Genomic DNA, 25,481 nt, shown 5'->3' with positions numbered 1-25,481 from the left:
TTTTATCAGCTGTGTGTCCTGGAGCTCAATCCAGAACAAAGAATGTCTCTCTAGAACAGTCTCCCTGCTAAACGTGCCAGAACCTTATCCACAATCAAACCCAGACAGAGCATCTTCCTAGGCAGTTCATCTACTGCGGTCAAGACCTTCATCTAGAAGAAATGTTCTAGATGCTCCCCTAGAACAAAGAATGGCTCCTTGAAACACTTCCCCTGAGGTGTCTGGAGCCTCCTCCATAAAAGAGCCCACAACAAAGGCTGTCTCCTGAGGAACATTCTCTATGCTCCGGATCGAGGTTGCCCTCCCCCAAATCTGCCACCCCTTCATGCTTCTGCCAGCCTGTACCTCTCCAATGTCTCAGGGTCCTCCCTCCTGTCCACCTCCAGCACTGTCAGCCCCCCACCCCAACTTCCCACCCCACCCCAACTCCCTCCTTTAACTCCCCTCTTGCCCAGGCTCCAGACCTCGACCCACAGGAGCTGTACCAACCTCGCTCACCAGATGCTCCCGCCTCACCCCACATCTTCCGTGGCCTCCTCCATCCTTCCCAGAGGCAGCCCACCCCCACGCCCCCTGAGGAGCACAGGGCCTAGGTCATGGACCCCCTTCTCTGGCGGGCCCACCAGAGTTGACAGGTGGGCAGCTCCAGGCAGGGGAGAGGGTGTGGGGTCCTCAGCACCAGCTGTGATACGGAGGCCTCCATGAAAGTGGGGCCGCTCCCGAGGAGCGTAGCACCAGTTGGTTCCCTGGGCCCCGGTTCAGGGGAGTTTAGGAAACGGGCCACAGGGCTGAAAACAGGGCCAAGGCCTGGGGCCTCCACAAGGCTGTCGCCTCCCATGAAATAACCCCATGGTGGGTGCCACTCTACCCTTGGACCAACAGATCCACTCCCCCTCAGCCTGGTGGCCCTGAAATTTTGGGCTCAACACTGTGCTCGATGTGGGATCAGCCAGAGTTCATCCCTTTTGCAGGGAGACTGTGACCTACACTGAGGTCTCATACTCCAGCAGCTCCTGGGGGATCCCGATGCTCCGGTACTGCAAGCGGGGTGTCGTAGGCGAGGAGTACTCCAGCGCCAGAATGGTCTTCCGGAGCCGGCGGTCGATAAAATGAGCGTCCCAGGCAGGGTACTTCTTACGAGGCAGGTCAATCCGAATGACAGGCCCCTCTGTCCGCAAGGTGCGGGGCACAGGCGTGGGAGGCAAGCCAGGTCGCACCTGGAAGACAGGTGGTGTGGGGGTCCCCGCACGCTCGCCTCCCACGGAGGCCCCATCCCGCTCAGCGCCTGTAGTCCTGGGCAGGGACCTCGGGGGACTTGTGACAGCATCGGCTGGTGGGCCACAGGGCCCTGGGGCCTCAGGGCAGATGCAGCCAGGCATCTGGGGACCCAGCAGGGGCCCGTTAGGGTGCAGGAGGCAGTAGTAGACACACATGAAGAATATGCCCAGTGCGAAGCTGGAGGCCACGACGCAGACCAGAATAAGTGAGTGGAAGTCAGTGGAGAAGTTGCGGCTGGAGTACCAGAAGCCGGTGAGCACGGCGTTCTCGAGCAGGACGATGCAGTAGTAGAGGGTCATGCGGCGGCGGCTGCGGCCCTCCTTGACGTTGAACCAGCAGAAGATGTAGATGATGCCCACCACCATGTTGTAGATGATCTCTTCCCACTTGGACATGCAGAAGTCCGTCTCGCCCTGGATGACCCAGAAGGTCATGACGCACCAGTGCGCCACAATGAAAATGCCAAAGTAGAGCTTGTAAACGCTGGCGAAGAGCGCGAAGGCCAGGCTGCGGGCCGCGATGGCAAACAGGTGCCACAGCACCTGGGCCACGGCGCCCTTGTAGGACAGCGGCCGCTTGTCGTCCCGTGAGTCCCGCAGCACCTTCTGGTAGGAGGCCAGGGTCCAGGCCAGGGACACGAGTGAGGCGGAGGTGGAGAGGGCTGCGGAGACAGGGTGGGGGCAGGGTGGGCTGGGTTAGGGATGGGTCTGGGTTGGGGTCTGAGGAAAGGGGGAGGGGTCTGGGTCAGGAGCTGGGTTCTGAGGAGGTGTGAGGGAAGGGTCTACAAATCAAGAGGGGTGTGGAGAGGGACTGGGTGGGTGGTCTTCAAGAACACTGAGGCAGGGGTGAGAGTGGACAGGGTTGGGTACTTCTACAGGGGTGGGAGCATAAAGGGAGAGGGGAAGTGGGTGATTTTGGTCTCCATAAGGGTCAGGTTGGGGTCTCTAGTATGGGGCTGTTAGGGTTCAGGGGTCTTGGTGGGAGGTTGGGAAAATAGGGTCCAGGACTCTGGGAGTGAAAAAGGAGGTGAAGAGGGGGGGTCATGATTAAGGAATGGAGGAGCCAGAAGGGACTGTTAGAAGCTACAGGTCACCAGGATGAGGCTGGGGCATGGAAAGGAATATCCAAGCTGAGCACAGCTGAGGGCATGGGAGGAAAATCCCGGTGGGAAGTTTCGACTGGGGCCCAGGACCCTGGGCGAGGGATGCCCAGGGAACCTGAGAGATGGTGATAGAGTCTTCTGAAACACTGAGGGTGTGTCGGGCAGTGTCGGGCGGGAGGGGCACCGGGAGCCCCAGGGAGACTGGGAATGTGGCTTTTCTCTGACACTGAAGGGGTTGGCCTGGTCTGTTAGGGTTCGAGAAGTGGCAAGGTGGGTGGGCGGGGTGAGCTCATGGGGACCAGGACGAAGCCTGGGAGGAGTCCACAAGGGGCTGAAGAGCAGTGAGGGGTGGATGGAAGGGCTCTCTGGAAACTGGTGGTGATTCAGAGAGCCTGTGAGGCAGAGGGGTCCCCAGGAGATGCAGGCTGGGATTGGGACAGTCTGGGGAAAGCAGGGGCAGGGGACTTCCCTGAGGGTCTGAGGTGTGGTGATGGGGTCAAGGGCCTCTTTGGATTTGGCAGAAGTGAGGTCTGGTCTGCCCTGGCAATGGGGAAGGGAGGAGGGCGGGAGGGGCTAGTGCGCAGGGAGCCTGAGAAGAGCAAGGGGGTGGGGTGTCTCCTAACACTGAGGGTAAGGGGGCCATTGGGGGGGACCTGGGGGTCTCCAGAGGCCTGGAGACTGCAGAGAGTAGAAGGGGCGGGGCCACCAAAACCCCGACAGTGAGTGCGCCAAGGTGGGGGGAGTGGACAGGGCCTCCCCAGGGGGCCTTAAGCATGGGGCTGGCGGGGGTGGGGGTGGGGGACAGGTGGGGCCGTCAGAATACTGCAGACGAGTGAGCCCTGGGGGCGGGGGCGCCCGGGGCGGGCAGGCGGAGGGGCGGGGCTCACCGGGCAGCAGGTCGGGCGCGCCGCCGCGGTGCACCAGGAGGCTGAGCTGCAGGACAAGCTGCGGCGCGCTGCGCAGGAAGGTCTCCAGCAGGCGCAGCATGCTCACGTCGGCGCTCTCGAACAGCATCCTCCAGTAGAAGTGGCGCCGCAGCCGCTCCCCGCGCCAGCGGCTCTGCAGCCCCAGGTACATGGCGCGCAGGTACCTGCGGGAGGACGTGGTGCTCAGGCTGTTGCGCGCGCTCATCCCCCTCGCCCCCTCCCAGCCAGACCCTCGCCACCCAGCAAGTGCAGAGGGCCAGGGCGCGGTGTTGCCCTGGGCAAGTCACTTACTGCGCTTGTTTCCTCAGCTGTGAAACGGCCTCATTGAAAGGATCGCCTCACGGGGCTGTTGTTGGGCTGCTCCCACTGGGCTCACTAGCTTAAAGCACTGGCACAAATTAAGCCTTGAATACAGCATTATAAGGATCATTATTGCTATGGCAAGTTAGGGCCTGCTTTCTTTGCAGGATTCTGGACACCTTACCTGGAGCTTGCAATAACCCTATTATTATCCCCATTTTAGAGATGAGAAAACTGAGGCTCAGAGAGGTATGTCATTTGTCCAAGGTCACACAGCTAGGAAGCAGTGGAACCAGGATTCAAACCCAGATGGGCTGGTCTCAGACCCACACTCTAACCAATAGGTGACACTGCCTCTCACTGTAAGCCATAAAGACTTGCCCATACACAGGTTCCTTCAGGGACAGTCCTGGTGCCAGCCCCCAGTTCTGTTGCCAGCTTCCTGGCCTTTTCCCCAACCCCACGTCTGAGTGCCCAGTTCTCCCCTTAGGGAAGCTGCTCAGAGATCCCCTGGCATTTGCCACTTAGCTGCTTCCTCTGGTGCCACTTCTCCCAACAAACTTCACAGCTCCAGCCGCTTTGTACACGTCACAGATTTGCTCGCCCTCACTGCTAAGCTTTTGCACTTTCTGTTCCCTCTGCCTGGAACACCTTGCCCTGTCCGCCAACCCCACCCCAGCCCCAAACCTGGATAACTCTTGCTTTTCATCCAAGGCTCAGCTTTTAGATATGACTTCTTCAGGGTAGCCTCTACTGGTCACCCTCCACCTGAGGTAGGGGCCTCTCCCCGGCTTCCCTCCAGCCCAGCACTCGTCACAGTGGGTTGTAACTGTCTGGTTATGCATCCATCTCCCCCAGGCTGTGAACTCCATGAGTATGACTAGGTCATAACTGACTGCTATACCCTCAGTTCTTAGCACACGGTAGGTGCCAATCCTATTGGCTGCATGACTGAGTGCATGATTCCAAGTCTGTTTAACTGAATGGAACTCTGGTAGCCCCATAGGAGGTATGGAAGGGATCTGGAAGTCCTGAGTTCAATTCCTGACTTTGCTTCTAATTTGCTGTGTGATTTTGAACAAGACCCTCTCTGAGCCCTAGCTGATCCCACCTAAAGTGGTTGTGAGGATTAAATGGATGAGGCCCTTTGCAGCTATAAAGTGCAGCGCCCATTAGGGTGACAAAGGACCTGTCCACACAGATCTCTGCCCTGGTTCCTTGCCCAGCAGCTCCACTCCTGGCTGTTGCAGGTACAACAGCCCCAACCCCCAAATTCTCTGATACACAGGACAGGCAAGCCCTTTTTATGAAACCAGAGAAGGCTCCTCTAGGAGTCATATCCCCCCAAACTGGGGGAGAAAATCCCACTAGATTCAATGACCCTATTGCCTGAATCCACAATCAGGGAAGCAGGGATCCGGGGGTCTATTCCCTGATGTGAAGTGCCGGCATTTCCAGGATGTTCTGTATTCAGCTGTGTGTGACCAGCCCAAGGGAGGAACCACAGTGCTCCCTGGAATTTGTGCTCAGCTAATTCCCAGAGTTTTCCCAAATGAGTATCCTGGTCTTAGCAATGGTGTGGCCCTCTCTGGGCCTCAGCTTCTCTATCTGCCAACAAGAGGGATGGGCTTGGAGACTTTGGAGATCCTTTCAGAGCTAATGTTCTGGGACCCAAACTTCCTCCCAAAACATGGCCAGAAACATACCATTTAGGCCTCTCCTTCCCATCTCTGAGTCTTCTGAGGACCAATCGGTGGTGTAGACACACCCTCAGTGTGAAACAGTATGGGACTGGCCCCCAGGATGGGGAGGAGGGCTGTTCCCTCAGAAGCTGACTCAAGATGCAGAGGCCCTTCAGTCTAACTCTCCTGTCCAGCGCTGGAATCCCTTCAGCAGTTCCCAGCCCCGTGCATTTACCCCTCTGCTCACACACTTCTCAGAACAGGGAGACGCTACCTCTTGAGGCAGAGCCTTTGGCTTCCGAGCAGCTCCAGGGCCGAACTGTGTTTCTCCTGATGAGCAGAAATTTGTCTCCCTGTGACTTCTATTCTCTAGGCCCCTGCCTACCCCCCAAATAAGGATGTCTGCAGCTAGAATCATTCATTCACATAGCAAGCGTATCTTGACCACTTGCTATGTTCCAGGCCCTGTGACCTTAAGTACCTCACAGTCCCACGGGAGAACAGACAAGCTAAGAGCTGAAATAGATGCTCTGAGATGCTGTGAAACCCAGAGAAGGATCAGTAACTTTAGCTGGGGAAGACTTCCTGGAGGAAGAAACACTTGATCTCCGTTTTAAAGCATGGGTAGGCATTTGAAGGCACACGGGAAGCAGAAAGGCATTTTAGGTGGAAGCCCAACTAAGGCAGAGGTGTAGAGGCGTGAGAGAGAGAACATGGCTTTTCAGGGGAACGGCCAGGGTTTTGCCAGGCCTGGCGGGGAGGGTTGTCCTGGGGAGGAGCATTAGAAGACTAGAATTGTGAAGGGCATCAAATTTTGGACTGAACAGTTCCTATTTTATTCTAAATCTGAATTCTATCCCAGAATCGGGGGTGATGTGATCAGCTCGGTAGCTTAGAAAGCTCACTCTGCTGGCTGCCTTGGAGGAAGGCCAGGTGAGTCCCCAGTTTAGTTCAGGCCTGAAATGACAGGGCTGAGTTAAGGCAGGGCACAGAGGAGGAGTCGAGCGCAGAGCTGGGAATGCCAGAAGTGGGGGCGACTCGGGGAGAGACCAGGCTGGCCCCCAGAGCTTCTCAGGGCCCAAAACGCAGACCACCTGTCCCAGCCTCCATCTCCCCCTTCCCGTTCCCTTTCCCAGTCCTGCGGCTCCGGCTTTGAACAGGAAGGAGAGACCAGCTGGTCCAGTGTGAAGGGGCCTGGGGAGCTGGGGGAGGGCAACACCCTGGAAGTTTCCCTCAGGCTGAAGACCATCTGTTTCCCGGCCTGGGTCAGCATGAGAAAGGCCCCAGCCCGGCCAGCATCCATCACCACCTGACAGGCTGCTTGCCCAACTCCCCACCCACTCCTGTCCCCTCCTGTGCCAGCTCCCAACACCCCACACCCCACACCCCAGCTAACAGCAGACAAAGGGCTTACCCAGCCGAGGGCGCTGTTGGGCCAGAGCAAGGAAGGGGGAGGGGAAGAAAGAAGGCTTCTGAGACCCAAGAACATGGGGTCAGCAGGGAGCGTGGAGAGACCATGCTGCAGTCTGAGGGTGAAAGGGCCTCGGTTCAGCCTCATTTTGCCCCTTGCCCCTTTTGACAACAGGTCCAAAAATCGTGGCTGTCCTTTCCAGCCGGTGGTACATGCTCGTTGCCGAGGGCCTGTGAGGTTTTCATGGGCCTAGCAAAATGTTTGAAGCCTGGGAAAAAAATTGGCTCTAAAACACAGGGAAAAACTGCAGAATCAAAATTAATAAATGTTTAATTAAATGTCTGCAAAACAGAGCATATCAGCCAGTCGACTGCAATTTGGCTTGTATCTGGGTATATATAATTTACATTCAATGTTTGATATGGCTGCATTTTAATATACTTGATAGATGTGGGGCCCACAAAAGTCTTAAAACAGCTCTGCCCAGGACATACAACCTAATTGCCCTGGGCCTCAGTTTTACGTTCTCTAGAAAGGAGCACAGCACTTGCCCTCCTGCCTACATCACAGCCACTGGGGCGAGGATCAGGAGACAAGACGGCAATATGCTGGGCTTGTGGGTTTGCCCGTGCCCTGGATGCTGTGTGACCTTGGGTAATCTCTCTGCCTCTCTGAGCCTCATTTTCCCCCTTGTTGTGGGCATTTATAAACTGTAGAGGGTGTGCACATAGTGAGGGTGACCATATGCTAGGTGGAGGCCTCTGGCTCCTTCTGATCATCCAGCCTCTCTCTTTTAATTGAAAGTTGACGTACTAGCAGGTGCCCTTAAAACCTCCTCCAGGAAGCCCACCTGATTCCACTCTACTTGAAAGGAAGTTGGAAGAAGTTGATTTTCACCACAAATGGGACCGATGCCACCTACAGAGAACACCTCATCTCAGGGAAAGGAATCCAACTTCAGGGGCAGTGCCTCTACTCTCCTCCAAAACACAACCCCAGTCTGTCCATTCACTGACACCACCCTGGTCCAGGCCATCATCATCTTCTGCTTTCTCAGTCCTGCATCCACTCCTGTGCCCCACCACCATAGCCCATTCTCCACATGGCAACCAGTGGGATATTTTAAAAACTAATCATGTCAGATCACGTTATTCCCTGTCTCAAAATCCTCCAAGGGCCTCCCATCCCACTTGGAATAAAATCCAAGCATTCCCCCTTGGCTTGCAGGCCCTAAACCATCTGGCCCTTTCTGCTTCTTTCAACTCGTCTCAAACCACTGCTTCATTTGTGCCCTGGAGGTTCCTGGAAGCCAGCCCAACTTGGTCCTGACTCTGGACCTTTGCACTTGCTACTTGCTCTGCCTGAAACACCCCCTTCCCCAGATCCTCCTGTGGCTGATTCCTCAGCTCCCACGTCACTTTCTCAGAGAGGCCCCCCAGGCCACTCATCCTATGTCAGCCCCTCCACTCTCACTAAATCACTCTCATCTCTCATATCACTCTGTCTTATTTTGTTCTTAACATACACTATGAAACAATCTTATTTATTAATTTACACATCTATTTTCTGTTTTACCACTGTGGTTTGCTGAGGGTCGGGACCTCATCTGTCTTGGTCACCACTGTGTCCCCAGCATCAGTACGTGTAGTAGGCACTTGATAAATATTTGTTGAATATTTGCGCATGAGTGTTTGCAGGTGTCTCCCTCCTGACCTTGGAGGCCCTGGGGCTTCTCTGCCTGAGTTTGCATAGAGCCAGAACATCTGGCCTTCCTCCTCCAGGAAGCCTCCCCTGATGCCCCACAGCCTGGTTGGGCCTCCCCAGCTCTGACACCCCCAGCCTTAAACTGCCCGAGGCCAGCGTGAACCAGAACCTAACAGACAGCTCTACCGCCCCCATTCTACCGGTGAGGAAACAGAGGTGCTCAGAAGTCTGTTTTGGATCTAACTTGCTGACTCCCAATCTTTGGCTCGGAGAAGAAGCCTGTCTGGGAGGAAATTGGAAATTGAAGTGGTAAGTGTGTATCGTTGAGGATGGGGTGGGGAGCAAAATGACGAAGCCTAGAGAAGAGAGGAGCCAGCAGTGAGCGTCTGAAATCCCTCCACTCAAGGATCCGAAAGGCTGTCTCCTCTGGGTCCCCCGGCCCTGTGAGCAGGCAGCTGGGCAGGAGATGAACAGAGCTCATCCCCTTCTCCCCAGGCCCGGGGACTTCCCAGCATGAGGGCTCCTTTCTAACAGGCAGAAGAGAGAAGGATGAGGGGATCCCACATCCCTAAGTAGGCAGAAAGTTTCTGGGTCACCCTGTCTCTCTCCTGTTCTCTGTTCCTGGGTTGCCCTGAGTCTCTGGTACCAGTCAGGGCTGCTGGCCTTGGCCTCAGTCCCCGTGCAGAAGGTCATCCTGGACCCGTCTTTTGTGTGTGCTCAGATCCTCGGTCATTGTCTGTCTCTGTCTCTGGCTCAGATCAGCTTGTTGTTGTGTCTGTCCCTTGAATACAGGGTCAGCCTATTTATTTATCTGTTCCTCCATTACTGTCAGTCAGTCAATCTATTTGTCAGTCAGGGTCACCCTGGGGCCCTGGGTCAGTCCTCCTGTCAGTCCTTGGACTATAGGTCACATCGTCTCTCAGATACTATGTCCATCTGTTAGTCAGCTTGACCCTGGGGTCCCACGTCAGCCTGTCTGTCTGCTCTTAGAGGCCAGGAACGTCAGTCTGTCTGTCCCTTGGATGTCAGGATAGCCTGTCTGTCCCCTCGGATACCAGGTCTGCTTTTCTGTCTGTCTTTCTGGCTGTCTCCTGAATACTGCCTGTTGGTCTGTCCGTCTTTCAGTCCCTTGGCGGCTTGGTCCATCTGCTGGTCTGTTGCTCAGCTCGTGGCTCGCGTGACTCTGCCAGTTTTCCGGCCGCCCTCCCCTGCCTGCTCCCTGTCTCCCGACTCTGGGGCTCTCTCTGTCTGTCTGCGTCTCTCACATCCTCGGCTCTTCCATCTGTCGATCTCAGCGTTTCCGAGTGTGTGTTCTCGTCCCTCTCCACTCCCCCTCACAGCTCTGGGCCAAAAACACAGCAGCTTCCAGCGGCTCCCCCGCTCCCACCCCATCCAGAAACGGCACCATGGCCAGCTCTCTTGTCTCCATTGTGGGCCAGGCTTGCAGGCTCTGGAGGGTAACCAGGCTGGGCTGATGGAAAGCAGCAGGAACACTGTACCAACTGGGCCCACAACTGCTCCGTAAGTCTGTAGGGGGATAGCGTGCAGGCAAAAATAATGAGAATAGCTCACGCTTACTGAGCACCAACTGTATGATAGGCCGTGCTAAGCCTTTCTATACATACTGTGCATTCGTCGCAGCAAATCTTTGAGGTGGGTACTATTATTATCTTTATTTTACAGATGAAGAAACTGAGACCCAGAAAGGGACTGGGACTTGTATAAAGTCACACAGCAAGTTACTGCCAGACCTAGGACTCAGACTTGGCTCTCCATGGGCCCCTGCATCAGAGAAGGTGCTTCAGTTGCCTGGAAGGTATTCAGAGGGCTGCCCGGGAGGACCCGTGTCGGACAGGGCTGGACCTAAAAGCTTTGCTTGGAATTATGTGGGTTTAGAGAAAACTGGGGAAGGGGTGACAATAGTAGTTGGAGTGTCAGGAAACCCAGGCTCAAGGCCTCCACTGGACTTTCTGGGAAAGTCCAGTTCCTCTGTGGGCTTTAGTTCTCCTACAAAATAGGTCCAAGGAACTTGATGCTTGCCTACCCCAAGGAGTTTTCATCAGGCGCAAGTCCCCACACATCCCATCCTGATAACATCAAGGCCCGACAGCTGTCTCCTAAACCCAAGTACTTCTCCCCGCCCCGGTGTCATCACTCTGGTCCAAGCCACCCAACCTGAAGCAGCGGCGGCCTCCATCTACCTTGATCTCCTTCCCTCCATCCTTGCCCTCATAGACCGTATTCTTCACACAGCAGCCTGAGGGGTCCTGTAAAATCCTAGGTCACGTCATGTCACTCTCTACTGTCCTTAGAATAAAATCCTCACCATGACCTGTGGGGCCCGGTGCGATCCAGCCTCTGTCTACCTCTAGGACTTCATTTCCCTCCGCCGTCCCCCTCTCCCACATCTCCAGCTACACTGGTCTTGCTTCTTCCTGGACACCCCAAGCTCTTTCCAGCCTCAGGGCCTCTCCCTGGAAAGGGCTTTACCAACACGTGGCAAATTCTTATTCTTTCCATCTCAGCTCAGTGTCACCTCCTCAGAGAGGCCTTCCCAGATCCGCCCCCTGCCTTCCAAAGCAATTCTACCCACCCCTCTTGCCACTTTCTGTCAAGTTACCCTATTTTCTGAATAACACATATCACAACCAGAGATGATCTAACTTACTTGCTTACATATTTCTTGTCTGTCTCTCCACGAGTGTGGGGACCATGTTTGTCCTCTTCTCTGCTATGCCCCTAGTGCCTGGCACATAGTTAATGTTCAATATATATTTGTTTCTTGAATGAGTGAATGAATGGAGTGTGAATGTATTTTATAAGCCCCCAAGTGAAGGCTGTCAAGTACAGAGGGAAAGAATCAGCCTTGAGAGGCAGGGAGACCCGGGTTCAGATCCTGACGCCATCATTTACTGTCTGTATAGTTTTAGGCAAGTTGCTTCCCTCTCTGAACCCTTCAGCTCAATGCCCACCTTATGGGATAGCTATAAAATCAGAAAGTGGTGATTTGTATAAAATGCCCAGCCCAGTGCAGGGTATTCAACCAATACGAGGTTTTAAGAAGCTGACAGACTCAGAGGCTCCAGCAGGGAGAGGAGGTCTTGTAGTTTCCAGTTTAGTTTCTAGCGGGGCTGAGACCTACTCCTCGCCTGACTTTCCCTGGTGCTCACTGAATCCATCCTCAGGAGACAGAGGGTCAGAGAAGTCCCTTCAGGACAAGTTCACAGGGCAGGGCCTTATTTGGGGTCTTCGCCCTCCTCCAGAAAATAACTGCCACTCATCAAAGGCCTTCTGTGGGCACTTTGCCAAAATCCTCACTGCAGCCCTGTGAGGTTTCGTGGGCATGACCCCCACTTTCCAGATGAGGAAACTGAGTCTCAGAAAAGAGGAGGTTCACTTGACGTTTATTCACCCAGCAGTTTTGTTTTTTTTTTTTTTTTGCGGTACGCGGGCCTCTCACTGTTGTGGCCTCTCCCGTTGTGGAGCACAGGCTCCGGATGCACAGGCTCAGCGGCCATGGCTCACGGGCCCAGCCACTCCGCGGCATGTGGGATCTTCCCGGACCAGGGCACGAACCCGCGTCCCCTGCATGGGCAGGCGGACTCTCAACCACTGCGCCACCAGGGAAGCCCCACCCAGCATTTTTGAGTACCTACTGTGTGCCAGGAGCTGTGCTAAAATGCTGGTGGACACGATGGTGAGCAAGACAGACCCAGTCCATCTGGCACTGTCTAGCGGGGAACCTGGACATTAATGAAATCGTCCTGTAGACTTGAAACGACAGACATTCTGTGGGCTGCAGACATGTTCCAACAGGCTTCTGTGCTCCAGTGCTGAGGAAGGCAATTCTATGGGAGAAGCGCCCAGCTTGGGAAGGGCGTGGCAGTCAGGGAAGGCTTTCTGAAGGAGGTGGCTACTGAGGCATGATCTGAAGCAGGCACAGGAGTTAACCAGGTGAAGGGAGGGAAGGGAGTTTCCGGTAGAGGAACAACATGGGCACAGGTCCTGAGTTAGGCGGGAACAGTAAGTGGTCAGAATGGCTATAGCTCCAGAAAAGGAGGTGAGAAAGCAAGGGATGAGGGGGACCATGGTGAAGCATTTGGTCTTTATCTGAAGAGTGAAGACTGTGTTGGATAGCACTTCTGCATTTTAGAGGGAGTACCCTGGCTGTAAGGAACAGATTGGACGGAGGCAAGGGTGGAGGTTGGGAGACCAGGTGAGAGGTGAGAGGTGAGGAGGGCCCAGACAGAAGGGATGGACCCCAGAGACATTTAGCAGGCATTTGGAGAAGTGACATGCCCAAGATCAGTAGCCAGAAGCATTGGAATTGCATCTCAGCTTAGGAATGGTGGACTCCTTCATTTCACCACAGGCATGGATCAAGCTGAGGACCTAGATGCAGTCTGTGAGTTCCCTGCAAAACATTGGGCCTCCAATTATACAGATTCCTCACCTGAAATGTGGTCAAGGAAGCTCCTGGGGGGAACAACCTTGAGGCCCCCTCCCCATCTATCCACTCCTCAATGCTGAGCACTCCTGCAAGGATGCAAAATGGGACCTTCCTGGAATTGGCAGCCTAATGAGTCATAAATGTCAGTAAAGGATGCGATTTTACACGTTTGGCTCCCATTTCATATGGTGCTGGGAGCTGGGCTGTCTCCTTCCTCCTCAGCAGCCCCCTCCAGAGTCACAGCACTTTTTTTTTTGCTGGGCTAAGGCCAAACATCTCCCTGCCACTAATTTTAGGCTCTGGCTGTAAAGCTGAGACCCTCTCCCAACCCGCCCACTGCAGTCAGCTCCCAGACAGTGTGCCTCTCTTTGCCCAACAGGGAAGCAGGCAGCTCCTCTCCAGCAAAGCATTTGGGACCAGGTTCCTGCCTCTTATGTTCTTCACTGTATGAGTGCAGCCAGATCGCCTTCCCTCTCTGGGCTTCACTTGCCGCATCTGTGAAATGGGTGCAGAGCAGAGATTCAAAGCCAGGACTCCATACTCTAGCCCAAGCCTCTTTGATCCCCCCTTTCCTCTTTTCCTGATTTCCCTGTGTGACATTGGGGTGGCATGAGCCTGTGAGGGAGAAGGAGTTAGATCCTGGTCTCCTGGTGGTATCTGAAGGTACTTGAAGATCGAGGCAGGGAGAAAGCACCACTTCTCTTTGTCTCTGATCTATGAGATCCTAGATGGTAGAGGAGCCGAGCTGATATTATGAGGGACTCTGGGGAATGAAAGAAGGGTGTCTAGAAAGGTAGCTGTCCCTCAGCTCCAGCTGATTGCTGCCATGGGAGAATGTGAGCCCAGTATGGCTGGAATTTCAATTTTTCAAGAAGAGCTGGAGGGCTTCCCTGGTGGCGCAGTGGTTGAGAGTCCGCCTGCCGATGCAGGGGACACGGTTCGTGCCCCGGTCCGGGAAGATCCCACGTGCTGCGGAACGGCTGGGCCCGTGAGCTGTGGCCACTGAGCCTGCGGGTCCGGAGCCTGTGCTCCGCAGCGGGAGAGGCCACAACAGTGAGAGGCCCGTGTACCGCAAAAAAAAAAAAAAAAAAAAAAAAGGAAGAAGAGCTGGAAATTAGGATATTTATGCAAAAAACAAAATAAAACCCCAAAACTTCAATTTGGAAATGTTGGCAACTAATTTTAAAAATACCATATGAATTTAAAAGAAATTATTATTCCTTTTTTAGGTTTGATAACAGTATTACATACTTCAGTTACATTTTTAAAAAGTCTATCTTTTTAGAGATGTACTGAAATATTTATGGGTGCAAAGATATGACATCTGAGACTTGCTTCAAAATAACATGGAAGGGCAAGAAATGGGGTGGGGTCCAGACCTATACTCTCCAACACCTACGTGTCCTACACTAGCCACATATGGTTCTTTAAATTTAAATTAGTTAAAATTAAATGAAATTTAAAATTCAGTTGCTCAATTATACATTTCCAATGCTCAATAGTCATGTGTGGCTAGCAGCTACTGTATAGGACAGTACGTTTCCTATATACATATATATTTCCATCACTGCAGAAAGTTCTTTCGGATGGTGCTGGCCTAAGTAAAACAAGGCTGGCCAGGAGATGATCATTCTTGGAGCAGAATGGTGGTACACAGAGCAATCATTAACCTGTTCCCTCTGCTTTTATATATTTAAAATCTTTCCATAATAAAAAGTTTCATTAAATAGTAGGGGAAAAAATACTGTATGGGACAATCGAACACATCCTCAGGCTGGATTTGCCCTTGGGCCACTGATCTGCAACCTGTGGTCCAGCAGGTAAGCATCACAAAGCACCCAAGTTAGATCCACAGACTCTTAAAACTGTGAGGGGCTTTAGAGATGACTGGTTTATCCTCCAAACTGAAGGCAGGAGGCTCTGCTACTGCTTCCCTGCCATAGTCAGTCACTTTTGTCTGCATGCATGTCTGGTGATGTGGAGTTCACACCCTCGGGGCAACCCAGGGAGATCTTTCTTCTTATCACACAGCTTCTGCCTCCCTTTAACTTTGGGTTGTCACCTATCCTCACACTGTCTCTGGAGTCACAGAATAAGTCTCCTTCCTTGAAGGGGGGATCTGTGGGTGAGGGGTAGTGAGCGTTAGGACCCTTGATGCCCTTCTCCCACCCCCTATCTTATTATGAAGCAAGTAGGATGGGCTACTACTTGGGCCAATAATAATTGGTAGTAAATATTTTCTGAGCATATAATATGTGAAGACCCTATTCATTTACATTATCTCAAGACATCTTTACAAGAAACTTAAGGGGTGAATACTATCACCCCATTTCACAATGCGACTAGAGCTCCAGCTGGTGGAGCAACTTGCCCAAGGTCACACAGTGAGGAAGCCATGGCGCCATGGGCTGTACCAGTGCCCCAAGCTCTCAGCTACTCTGCTGTCTTGTCCAAGTCCTGGGAAAACTCATCCAGGATTCCCAAGCCCCCACCTGGACTTTACAGATGGGATAACTGAATCCCAGGCAGAGAAATGTCTTTCTCAAGATTCTGATTTCAGAAACAGACTCACAGACTTAGAGAACAGACTTATGGTTACCAGGGGGCAAGGGTGGGAACAGGGATAGATTGGGAGTTTGGGTTTGACAGGTACACACTGCTATATTTAAAATAGATAACCAACAAGGACCTACTGTATAGCACCAGGAACTCTGCTCAATATTCTGTAATAACCTAAATGGGAAAAGAATTTGAAAAAGAATAGATACATGTATATGTATAACTGAATCACTTTGCTGTACACCTGAAACTAATACAACATTGTTAATCAACTATACTCCAATATAAAATAAAAAATTTAAATAAAGTTACGTTACTAACAGTGGAGGAAAAAAGGTTCTGATTTTAAAGATTCTATTCAGTTCACATGAACGTTTATTGAGCACTTACTGCATACGAGGAACTTCATCTCCTGTCAGACACACGTGCATCCTCCTGGGAACTCAGCCCCGGGGTTGCTTCTACTACATCTTGTACAAATACATATGTATTGCCCTTAGCCTGCATTTGTTCATTGATAGTTTGGAAGGCTGCGGATGAAGGCCTAAGCAGACCTCAGTGCTGTGTCCACACAGCAAGGGGCTCCCACACTGCCTTAGCGCCCCCCACATCAGCCACAGATGCAAACCCTGCTTCAACAGAATTTGTGTTCTAAGACCCTACTATGGACCTCACCAAAGCTCGCTGGGTACAAGGCCACTAATAGCAACAGAGTGTCAGCTCGGAGCCAGTCATGGTGGGGGACAGAAAGAAGGACGAACAAGGCCTCAACTCCCCAGGTGCTTTTAATCTGGTAGGAAAACCAGCCAGGTGGGCAAGGATCACAACAGAATCTGATCAGGACTATGGGGCTGAGGAGGAATGAGTAATTGTGCATGGGGGGAAAGTCGGAGAGGAAGAACCCAGAATGTCAACAGGGGGTACTTTATATTAAAATAAAATTTAAAAAATACTTTTCTGACTTTTTCCCTCTTCCCAAAGCAATACATGATTGTTTGTTTTGTAAGAATACACTTAACTAGCAAAAGGTAGTATCTCTTGGTAGTTACACATGTGGGCTTGGGAGCCTGACTGCATGGCTTCAAACACTGGCTTTGCTACTTATGTATTAGGAGGCTGTTACCTCCTTGTGTGTCAATTTCCACATCTGAAACATGGGCCAATAATGCTAGCTAACACTACTTGAGGACTTATGATGTGGTGAATACTGTGCAAAGCATGTTCCATATATTAATTCAATAAGCCTTCATAATGGCCATTTGTATAGGGGTGTTATCCCATTTCACAGATGAGGAAACTGAGGCCCAGAGAGTTTAAGTGACTTGCCCAAAGTCACATAGCTCCTAAGTGGCAGAGTCAGAGTTTGGGCTCCACAGTCCTTATTATTATTCATTATTACACTCCCTACCTGACAGGATTGAAGAGGAACGACCTAATCTATGTCTCTATAAGTGGTGACTATAATTTTTAGTAGTATCTGACTCTTTGAAAGCAGGTATACATGCTTTTAAAATGTATGCAGGTAAAATGTATTTTTTGGTTAATTAAAAATCAGAGTAAAATCATCAAGTGATACAAGAAATATCTAATTAGTAAGGGAAAATCTCCCCTAACCCCACTTCTGCACCCCCAGAGATAATAAGTGGAGAGGAGTCTCCTTTGCACCTTTCCTGCGCTGCCTGAGGTTTCAACAAGAGCATACAGCTCCTTTTTAAACAGACAAAACAACCAAGCAGTTTTCATTTTAGATGAAAATGCCAACAACTAGCCTGACTGAGGAAATGGGAGGTGGGGTCTGAGGGGCAGAGGGTGGCACATGTTGAGTTTGTTCAGGGTGAGCGTCTCAGAAGGGGTAGCATTTGAGCTTGGTCTTGAGGGATGTACAGAGTTTCACTGGGAGGAGGATGGGGCGGGGTGTTGCTGAAGGAAGGACTGCGGGCAGCTGCTTAGAGGCATGAAGAAAAGGAGCATGTGATTTATTTGGGGGGAAGCGTAGAGCAGTGAGGAGATGAAAGGGTGGGAGGTTGGGGCTTGACACCAGGCTATAGCATTAAGACTCGCTCAAGGGGCAGAGGGGAGCCAGGGCTGGCCCTCTGGCTACAGAGTGGCAGGGTCAGCTCTGAGCTTTAGAACTACCATTCTGGCCGCAGGTGGAGACAGGATATGGGGAGGAGTGGGCTGGGGGGAGACCGGAGGCTGATAGGATTTCCCAGAGGAGGAATTCCGAGGCCCTAACAAAGGCAGAGTGGTGAATGGAGAGGCCAGAGAAGATCCCAACCCATCCTCCTTCCTCTCCCTGGGGACCTTCGCCCCAGCTGCCAGGGGTTCAAAGCCATTTCCTGGCAGCCCTCCCTCCTCCCCCAGGGTTTCTCCTGTGTGGTCTTTATAGATCAAACAGGGGACGCTGGGCCCAACTGCCGCCGCTGTGTCTGTTAGGAGCTGCTCTAATGGCCTGTTGCTGCCAGCTGGGCAGGGAGAGGAGGGCGGCCCGGTGGAGAGCGTCCTAGAGAGGGGTCTCCCAGGAGGTGGGTGGTGAGGCTAGACTGGAACAAGCCTGCAAGGTCAGAGCAGGAGGGACCTTGTGGATAGTCACCGAGTTCAGGGGGTTGTAAACATGTTTCAGCTGTAGGACTGTCAAAACAAAATCTTAGGCACGTGACCATCATATCAAGAAAGAGAAACTTTGAGATACTCAGGTTGAAATGATGGTAAGAGGTGAAACACAGTTTGAAAACCACTATGGAATCCAACTCCTGACCTGTTTTATGTATTACTTATATACTTGTATTATTACTGTACAACTAGTAATGGCTACTGAGAATTGAGCACTTCCTGTGTTCCAGGCACCGTGCTAAACACTACACATACATTCTTTAATTTACTACTCCTCCAAGCCACATGCGATACATACTATCAGTAAGAATGTCCAATTTGCAGATGAGAAAATTAAGGCACAGACAAGTTATGCCATTTGCCCCAAATCACAGAAAGTGGCAGACACAGGATAAGGCTGATTCCAGAGTACGAGTTCTTAACCATTAACTGTCTGGCCCCAATGGGGAAATTGACCAAAGAAGGAAAGATACCCTGCCTGCTATGCCTAAAACAGACCCCCGCCCCCTCTGCTACTGCCCTGGTCCAGCCTCCATCTTCTCTCACCTGCATCATCGAGGGTGGATCTCTTCGTGGGTCTCCAGGCTTACCCTGGCTTCCCTCCAGTCCATTTTTCATCCAGCAGCCAGGGTGCGCATTGTAAAGCATAAGTCTAGACCCTGTTCCTACTCTGCTCAAATCTTCTTGGGCTCCCCACTTCATGCAGAGTGAAAGCCCCAATCCTCCCCCCCGGCCTTTGGGGCCCTGTGTCATCCACCCCCAGCCACCCTGTCCACCATCGTCTCCTACAATCTCCCCCCAGCTCCCTGCTTTGCCACAGGGCCTTCTCCCTGCTCTGCTCCTTCCCTGTGCCTGGAACGCCCTTCCCAAGACATCCACACAGCTTGCCCGCACCCTGTTCAGCCCTCTGCCCACATGCCCACCCCTCACAGAGGCTGCCCTGACCACCTTATCTTGAAGGGCCACACCCTCCTCCTTTTCACTTTTTCCATAGTTCTTACCAGTATCTAACCCATTATATTTTATGTTATGTATTATATTTATATTATATTTATATTTTAGATTAGGTAATATATATTTTAATTTGTTTATTGGTTTCCCCCACTAGACTTTTTTGTTTTTGTTTTTGCGGTACGCGGGCCTCTCGCTGTTGTGGCCTCTCCCGTGGCGGAGCACAGGCTCCGGACGCGCAGGCTCAGCGGCCATGGCTCACGGGCCCAGCCGCTCTGCGGCATGTGGGATCTTCCTGGACTGGGGCACGAACCCGTGTCCCCTGCATCGGCAGGCGGACTCTCAACCACTGCGCCACCAGGGAAGCCCCCCACTAGACTCTTGAGCTCCAAGAGGGCCGGGACTCTGCCTTGTTCACCACTGTATTTCCAGCACTTAGCGCAGTGCCTGGTACACAGCAGGTGCTCCATATATTTGTGGAATGAATGACTACAGATTAAATGCACAGCTGCCGTGTCCCTATGGCTTCAGGGTCCTTCAAGGCCCTCTTGCCCTCCTGCCCACTCACAGGCCACCCGCTCAGTGAACAAACCTTTTTCTACAGGGAACAAAGCCCGGGCTGATGGTCCTAACCATTGCCAGGGGTTCTGAGTACTTAATGATGGCCAGCCCTTTGCTAAAACCTTGGTATATTATCTCTTGAAACCTTGAAACAAACCAAGAGGTGATACCGTATGGTCTCTAGTTTATAAAGGATGAGACTCAGGCACAGAGAGATTATGTGACCTGTCAGGATCACACATATTAAGTGGTATGGTCAGGATTTGAACTGAGGACATTTGAATCCAGAGTTCATGTTCTTAACCATCACGCAAAGAACAGAGCTTCCCAGAGAGGAGCCCCAGAGACTGACTTTCATACCAGGTAGGTCACTAATTCATTTCTGAACGTCTCTGGAGTGCAGGGCTTGTGAGGAGGCAGAGGGAGCAGTGCTGGGGCCTAGACATAGAGAGTGTGGTAGAGGGAGGGCCTTCAAAGTCCAGTTTGCCTCTTTCCTTCCCCTCCCTCCCATTTTGGGGTCCCCGGATCCTGACAGCCTGGGAGGAATCCCACGGCAGATTAATTCCACTAATTGGCTTAACAAACCACGCTTATCTGGGCAAAGCTGGGGCCCAGTGAGTTTAAGATTAGGGAAAGCAGGATTCATGGCTTACTGCTCTCCTGCCCACAGGGTCAGAGTGGACAGGGTTAGGACTTTAATTGGCTTAGCAGCGCTGAGTGGCTTAACAGCTCAGAGGGATGGGGGTGGGAGCTGGGCAGAAGGCATGAAAACACAGGTTGGTGTCCAGCCCCCAGCCAGCGTCATGTCTGACCAGAGGATCTGTGTGTTCTCTCAGGGATCAATCTGTCTCTGCACCGGGCCATCGCTCTGGGATCCTCTAATGCAGCCAGTGTGGTGGTATCAGGGATAGAGCCTGGGCTTGGGAATTAGGCAAAGGTGGGTTGACACCTCACCTCTCCCCCACTTGCTCAGTGGGTGACCTTCGGCAAGTTACTTGACTTTTCCAAGCCTCACTTTCTTGTCTGATAAATGGGTATATCAACTGTCACCAGAGGGAAGGTTTTGGGGCAAAACAAGATCACATGCCTAGAGCACCTCACATGGGGCCTGCTGGGACATGGAGGGTGCATAGTGTCTGTGAATTCCTTCCCTTGCTCTCCCTCCTCAGAGCCCCATTTTGTGATTAAAATAATAACATGCATCTTGCAGGCTTGTCTGGGAACAGAAGAAGAAAGGACCTGAATCAATTGTAAGGAGCTGGCCAGAGGTTACAAAGAGGATGGGCCCCCATATGTTTCCTGTGGTTGACACTATTTTTAAAAACCTTAATTAGTAGTTGAATACTGGCAGAATTCACCAAAAAAAAAAAATCCCAATTTCCCATTTCTCTTGAGAAATCAAGACTTGTCAACACCTGGTCCGTGATTTCTTGTGGCACCATCAGCTGGAGCTGGGCGGTAGCTTCAGCTTCTCTAGGACACTGCTTGCCCCATACTGTCCCCTTGTCTGACACCCATGTACTGACACAGTCTGTGTTACTAGCTCCTCAAAGTATTCAAGGTTTTGATTCAACATTGTGCAAGCATAAGGAGTTGAAAGATATCTTTATGATTCAAATTAATTTATTCAGATTTGGGGGCGTGGAATCAGCATGTGAGTGAATGGCCAGTCCCTCAGCTTTGATCATGCAGGTCTCACACACACATCTCCTTCCTCATTACCCTGGGGTCCAGCCCTCAGAACATCTGCACCAAGTCCCGCTGGACAGTGAGCCTGTTCTTTGTGGGAACCTCATGTTTGCTTACCACATTGCTTAGTTTCTAGGAATACCAACTCTGGTGGCTTCTCGTCTGGATCTCTCTCCATTTAGCCAGACTCTCAGCCATTTTTGAATCCAAAGCTTTTGGGACAGGGGCCCAGAGGTTTAGCTCTGATATAGACCCAGAGTCAGACTTCCAGAAAAGGGAAGGCTCTTAAGGCCATCAAATCTATTATTCTCATTTTACATACAGGGAAACTGAGGCCCAGAGGTGGGAAGAGCCTTGCCCAAAGTCACCTAGCCAGCTAGTTACAAACCTGGATGAAGTCTCCTGATCCCGCCCTACCCCCAATCCAGCACTTTCCTGACAATATACACAGTCTCCCCATCCTTATCCACATAGTTCAACTCCCTCCCCCTCCTTTCCCATTCTTATCTCAGTCCAGCAGAAGCCCTGACTTTCTATCATCCTGGAATCTTGGTATCTCAGACTCATAATTCTTTGAGCTTGGAGGACATTTTAGTGGCAGAATTGCAGGGGAGATAAATTGAACTTGGGCTTTGAAGGCAGAGAGTCTTGAGTCCCAGTGCTTTTACTCCCTAGCCATGTGACCTTGGGCAAGGATGTCCCTTTTCTGAGCCTCCATTCCCTCATCTGTTAAGCAGGAATGATAATACAACCACATTGCAGGATTATTAGGAGGGATACAGGAGATGAAGCAGGTAAAAAGGCAATCAGTAGTCTGGCACAAAGTGAAGGCTTAATGAAACAATTGTTACAGAACTGTAAATTAGGGCTCTCATGCCCCTAAGGCCTAAGTGAAAGAGTCCAGATGTGATCCAAGAGAATGGAACCGGACAAACTGAAGCGCATATACCCTGTCTAAATTGTTCCAGGCCTGATATTGCTAGATGCATTTTTTTTTCAAGAGGAGCTAGGATTTTGGATTTTTGAAATACTATGCAAGCCAGACAAAACACTTCTGTAGGCCAAGTTCAATCTAAGAGCCATTAATTTGTCATCCCTGCAAAATCATCTCATCCCAAGCCCCTCATTTTACGAATAGGGTAGAGTAGAAATCGCTAGCCCTTTTATCTAAGAAACCATGGAGTTCAATGGACCCTCAGCTATCTGCAGCCACTCCCCTGAGACCCCCACCTCCACCCCATGGTCATTTTTTGCTCTGTTTGAGGGAAATTCAGTTTATGTTCAAGAAAGAAGTATGCATTTCTTGTAAGTAGATTCTGAAAATGGGAGAAGGGGGTTTTGAGGTAGCCAGTGAGTCAAGGGGCAGCTGGCCCATTTTAGGCTGAAGGGAAAGGGGGATGAAGCTTTGGTTACCAAGAATAGGAAGTTACCATTTCAGAATCTAAAAATATCTTTCACCATCTGTCCACTCGGGCACAGAATGATAAATGCAGATTAGTTCCTGGATGTAGACATGAATATTTTTTGTGTCAAGCTAATAATAATAACACCACCTTGTGTGGAGAGAGCTCCTCCCACCTTTTCCCCCAGGGTAAGCTAAATGGAATATATACATCATCTAGGCAAGGCACATACGGGGGAAGCAAGTCAGAGAGAGATTTGGTAACACAACAAGGGTGACACAGCAAATGAGCAGCTGGGACAAACCCTGGGAGTCCTCTTTCCAACCCTCAGCTCAGAACTGCATCTTCTGAGTTAAGCAGAAGGTGTTAACAAGTAGCAGAATAAATATAACAACTGCAATAATCACCCTTTACTCCACAGTGACTTTGACTTTTTCCATGGTTTCCCCACAGGTGTGATAATCATGATAATCTATTGCATTCCTAAAATATGTTACAGTCTGCAGGGCCTTTACAAAGACCCTCTCTCACCTGACCATCCCAAGAGGTAAGAAAATGTAATGTAGATCAATGAGATGAGAAGAGTAGGGAATCGCCCTCTCTTCACAGGTGAGGAAACTGAGGCTTGGAGGGAGGAGAGGTTTGTGTAAGATCAAATAGCAGACAAGTTCATTCTGTCAGTGCACAGTAGAGCCTAAGCTACTAGAGCAATACAGACTCAAGGGGAACCCTAGGTTCAGAATTCCCTGTCTCCAGTTAACTCAGCTCAGCAGCCACCCTCAGTCCTGGCAGAGGAAGAAGCCTAGAATTGGGCGGCTTGTACAAAGCTTCAGTTTTGTCTTACTGTCCTGAGATGAAAGGACAGATAGTGGCTATCTAATCTCAGATTCAAGATCCCATATCCCCATGGCTCTGTTTCGGGGGGCGGGGGGGCGCTGCAGAGATACTGGGGAAGTCCTAGGAGGCGGAGGAGCTAGACACCTTCTCAGCTAGGTCCACCACAACCTTTCCTAAAAGTCCAAAAAGTTTGGCGGGATATTCATTTAGCTGCCTCGAATTCTGTTTCTCCTGGGAGGTTGGGAATGGACTGCAATTCCGAGCTGAGAATCTTTGAGAGCAGAGAGGGACTTCTGAGATCTTTCCTAAGCCCAGGCTCAGGCTCAGCACTCAGGCAGAGAGGAGTGGGACAGGGCTGGATGGAGCCCTGGGCCCCTGTTCCAACCTTCACATTCTTCTCCATCGGCCCTGGGCCCTCCTCATTCACACACCCCTGAGGATCTCTTTCTCTTTCTTCTTGCCCCATTCCCTCTTCCCTCAATAGCCAGATCCTAGAGGATGGTACAGAGGTTGATCAGAGTTAGAGGGCAGAGGTCAGGGAGGAGCTGGCAGAGGAGGAATCAGAGCTGCAATAGGGTGGGGCGGGGCGGGGGTCAGGACAGGAGCAGGTGTGGAGGATCAGAGAAAGCCTGGGGCGGCAGGCAGCCCCTTACCACCTCCCACTCCTCCAACTCAGTTCTCTCCACCTGAGCTTCTCCTACCTCCAGACCTGGCCGAGCTGCAGGAGGTGGACGAGGGTCTGCAGTAGCCAGACGCAGAGGCGGCGGCAGCGGCGGCGGTAGGCGCTGGCCGAGGAGGGCTCAGGTCGGGGGCCCAGATCGGGGCTGCCTTCTTTGGTACGGAAGGTGACGGCGCTGTCCTTGGTGCTGATGACCGGTCCGCCGGTGCCGCTGTCCTTGGTGCTGATTGCGGGTCCCGGGGCCCCAGCGGTCTCCGTGTAGTCGTAGACGAACCAGCGGAAGCTGAGCAGTTGTACGACAAGCGAGGGCAGGATCACAAACAGCAACGTGAGGCCGAAGTAGGTGCGGTGACCCTGCAGGTAGTAGGAGGCCGCCAGCCACAGGTCCGTGGCGCCGTCGGAGAAGAACACGAGCAGCGCGCACAGCACCCAGCAGCAGTCCCGCAGCTCGTAGCGCGGCCCCGGGCCTCCCGCCCCGGTTACCCCGGGGTCCCCGGCTGCCGCCGCCGCCTCCCCGCGCCCACCCGCACCGCCCCGAGCTCCTCCGGCCGCCCCCTCCGGCCCCGGGCCGGCCGCGGCCACCGCTCCATCCGACTTCGCGGCCATGTTGGCGGAGCAGGAGGCGGGGAGCGACTTCCGGGCGGCGGAGGGGGGTGGGGTGCGGAGTGGGAAGGACCCTGTGCGGGCGGCTCCCGCCTCCTCCTCTTCCTCCTCTTCTTCTTTCTCCTCCCCTACACTTCAATTATTCATTCCCCTCGGCGCCGCCCCCGCCCCCGCCCTTCCCCCACCCCGCCTGGGCTGTGACCGGATGCGGGCAGCCCTCCAGGGAATGGAGAGGGGGAGGGGAGGGGAGAGCATCCCAGGTCACCCTCCTCTTCCTTCCTCAGAGGCGTGGGGCTCCAGCCACATGCTTTCTGCCTCCAAGCCCCCCACCTCACTCCACTTCCTTCTTTCCTCTTTTCTTCACCATCCCTGTCTCCATCCTCTCTTCCATTTATCTCCTCTGTTTACCTTCAGTGGTCTGGGTCTGAGGAGAGTAGGGGACCAGGGACTTGAAAGTAAGGGGCTTCTTAGGCAGGCACCCCAGTAGACCATCACTCCATGCTAACACCCCACTTCCTAGTTTCCAAAGTGTTCACATATTGTTCCATCCCTTTCTTTCATCTTGGGAGGTCTCTTTTCTTATTGTCTTTTTCTCATTTAGGCTGAGTAAACTGCAGCTCTGAGAGTTGCTGTCTCTTCCCACTCTCCCCTTCCCCTCCCTCAGGGAGGGGCCTTCATCTGGCCACAGCCCTAGTCGAACAGAGGCTGGGAAGGGGTCAACATCAGAGGGAAA

At 52.3% G+C, this 25,481-nt stretch overlaps 1 protein-coding gene across 1 annotated transcript; it reads right to left on the bottom strand.

Moving 5' to 3' along the window:
• Window positions 1-445: 445 nt before the first annotated feature.
• Window positions 446-24,820, bottom strand: XKR7 (XK related 7). Its single transcript, XM_067707795.1, has 3 exons — window positions 24,168-24,820; window positions 3,268-3,470; window positions 446-1,939 (listed from the first exon to the last, which is right to left on the bottom strand). Exons 1-3 carry the CDS (start codon window positions 24,749-24,751, stop codon window positions 984-986), a joined length of 1,743 nt encoding a protein of 580 aa, XP_067563896.1. The 5' UTR covers window positions 24,752-24,820; the 3' UTR covers window positions 446-983.
• Between the last annotated feature and the right edge of the window lie 661 nt (window positions 24,821-25,481).

Source organism: Pseudorca crassidens, chromosome 15 (genome assembly GCF_039906515.1).
Source record: "Pseudorca crassidens isolate mPseCra1 chromosome 15, mPseCra1.hap1, whole genome shotgun sequence".
Lineage (NCBI taxonomy): Eukaryota > Metazoa > Chordata > Mammalia > Artiodactyla > Delphinidae > Pseudorca > Pseudorca crassidens.
The sequence above is the reverse complement of the archived record's forward strand: the minus strand, read 5'-3'. Positions and strand labels throughout refer to the sequence as shown.

Bases quoted from the DNA above. Each gene is read 5' to 3' on its own strand.
- XKR7 (XM_067707795.1), bottom strand. From the start codon at position 24,751: ATGGCCGCGAAGTCGGATGGAGCGGTGGCCGCGGCCGGCCCGGGGCCG. The intron at 3,471-24,167 runs GTAGGAGAAGCT...GTCCTCCCGCAG, and splicing joins CAGCTCGGCCAGGTCTGGAG to GTACCTGCGCGCCATGTACC. The intron at 1,940-3,267 runs GTGAGCCCCGCC...CTGTCTCCGCAG, and splicing joins CGCGCCCGACCTGCTGCCCG to CCCTCTCCACCTCCGCCTCA.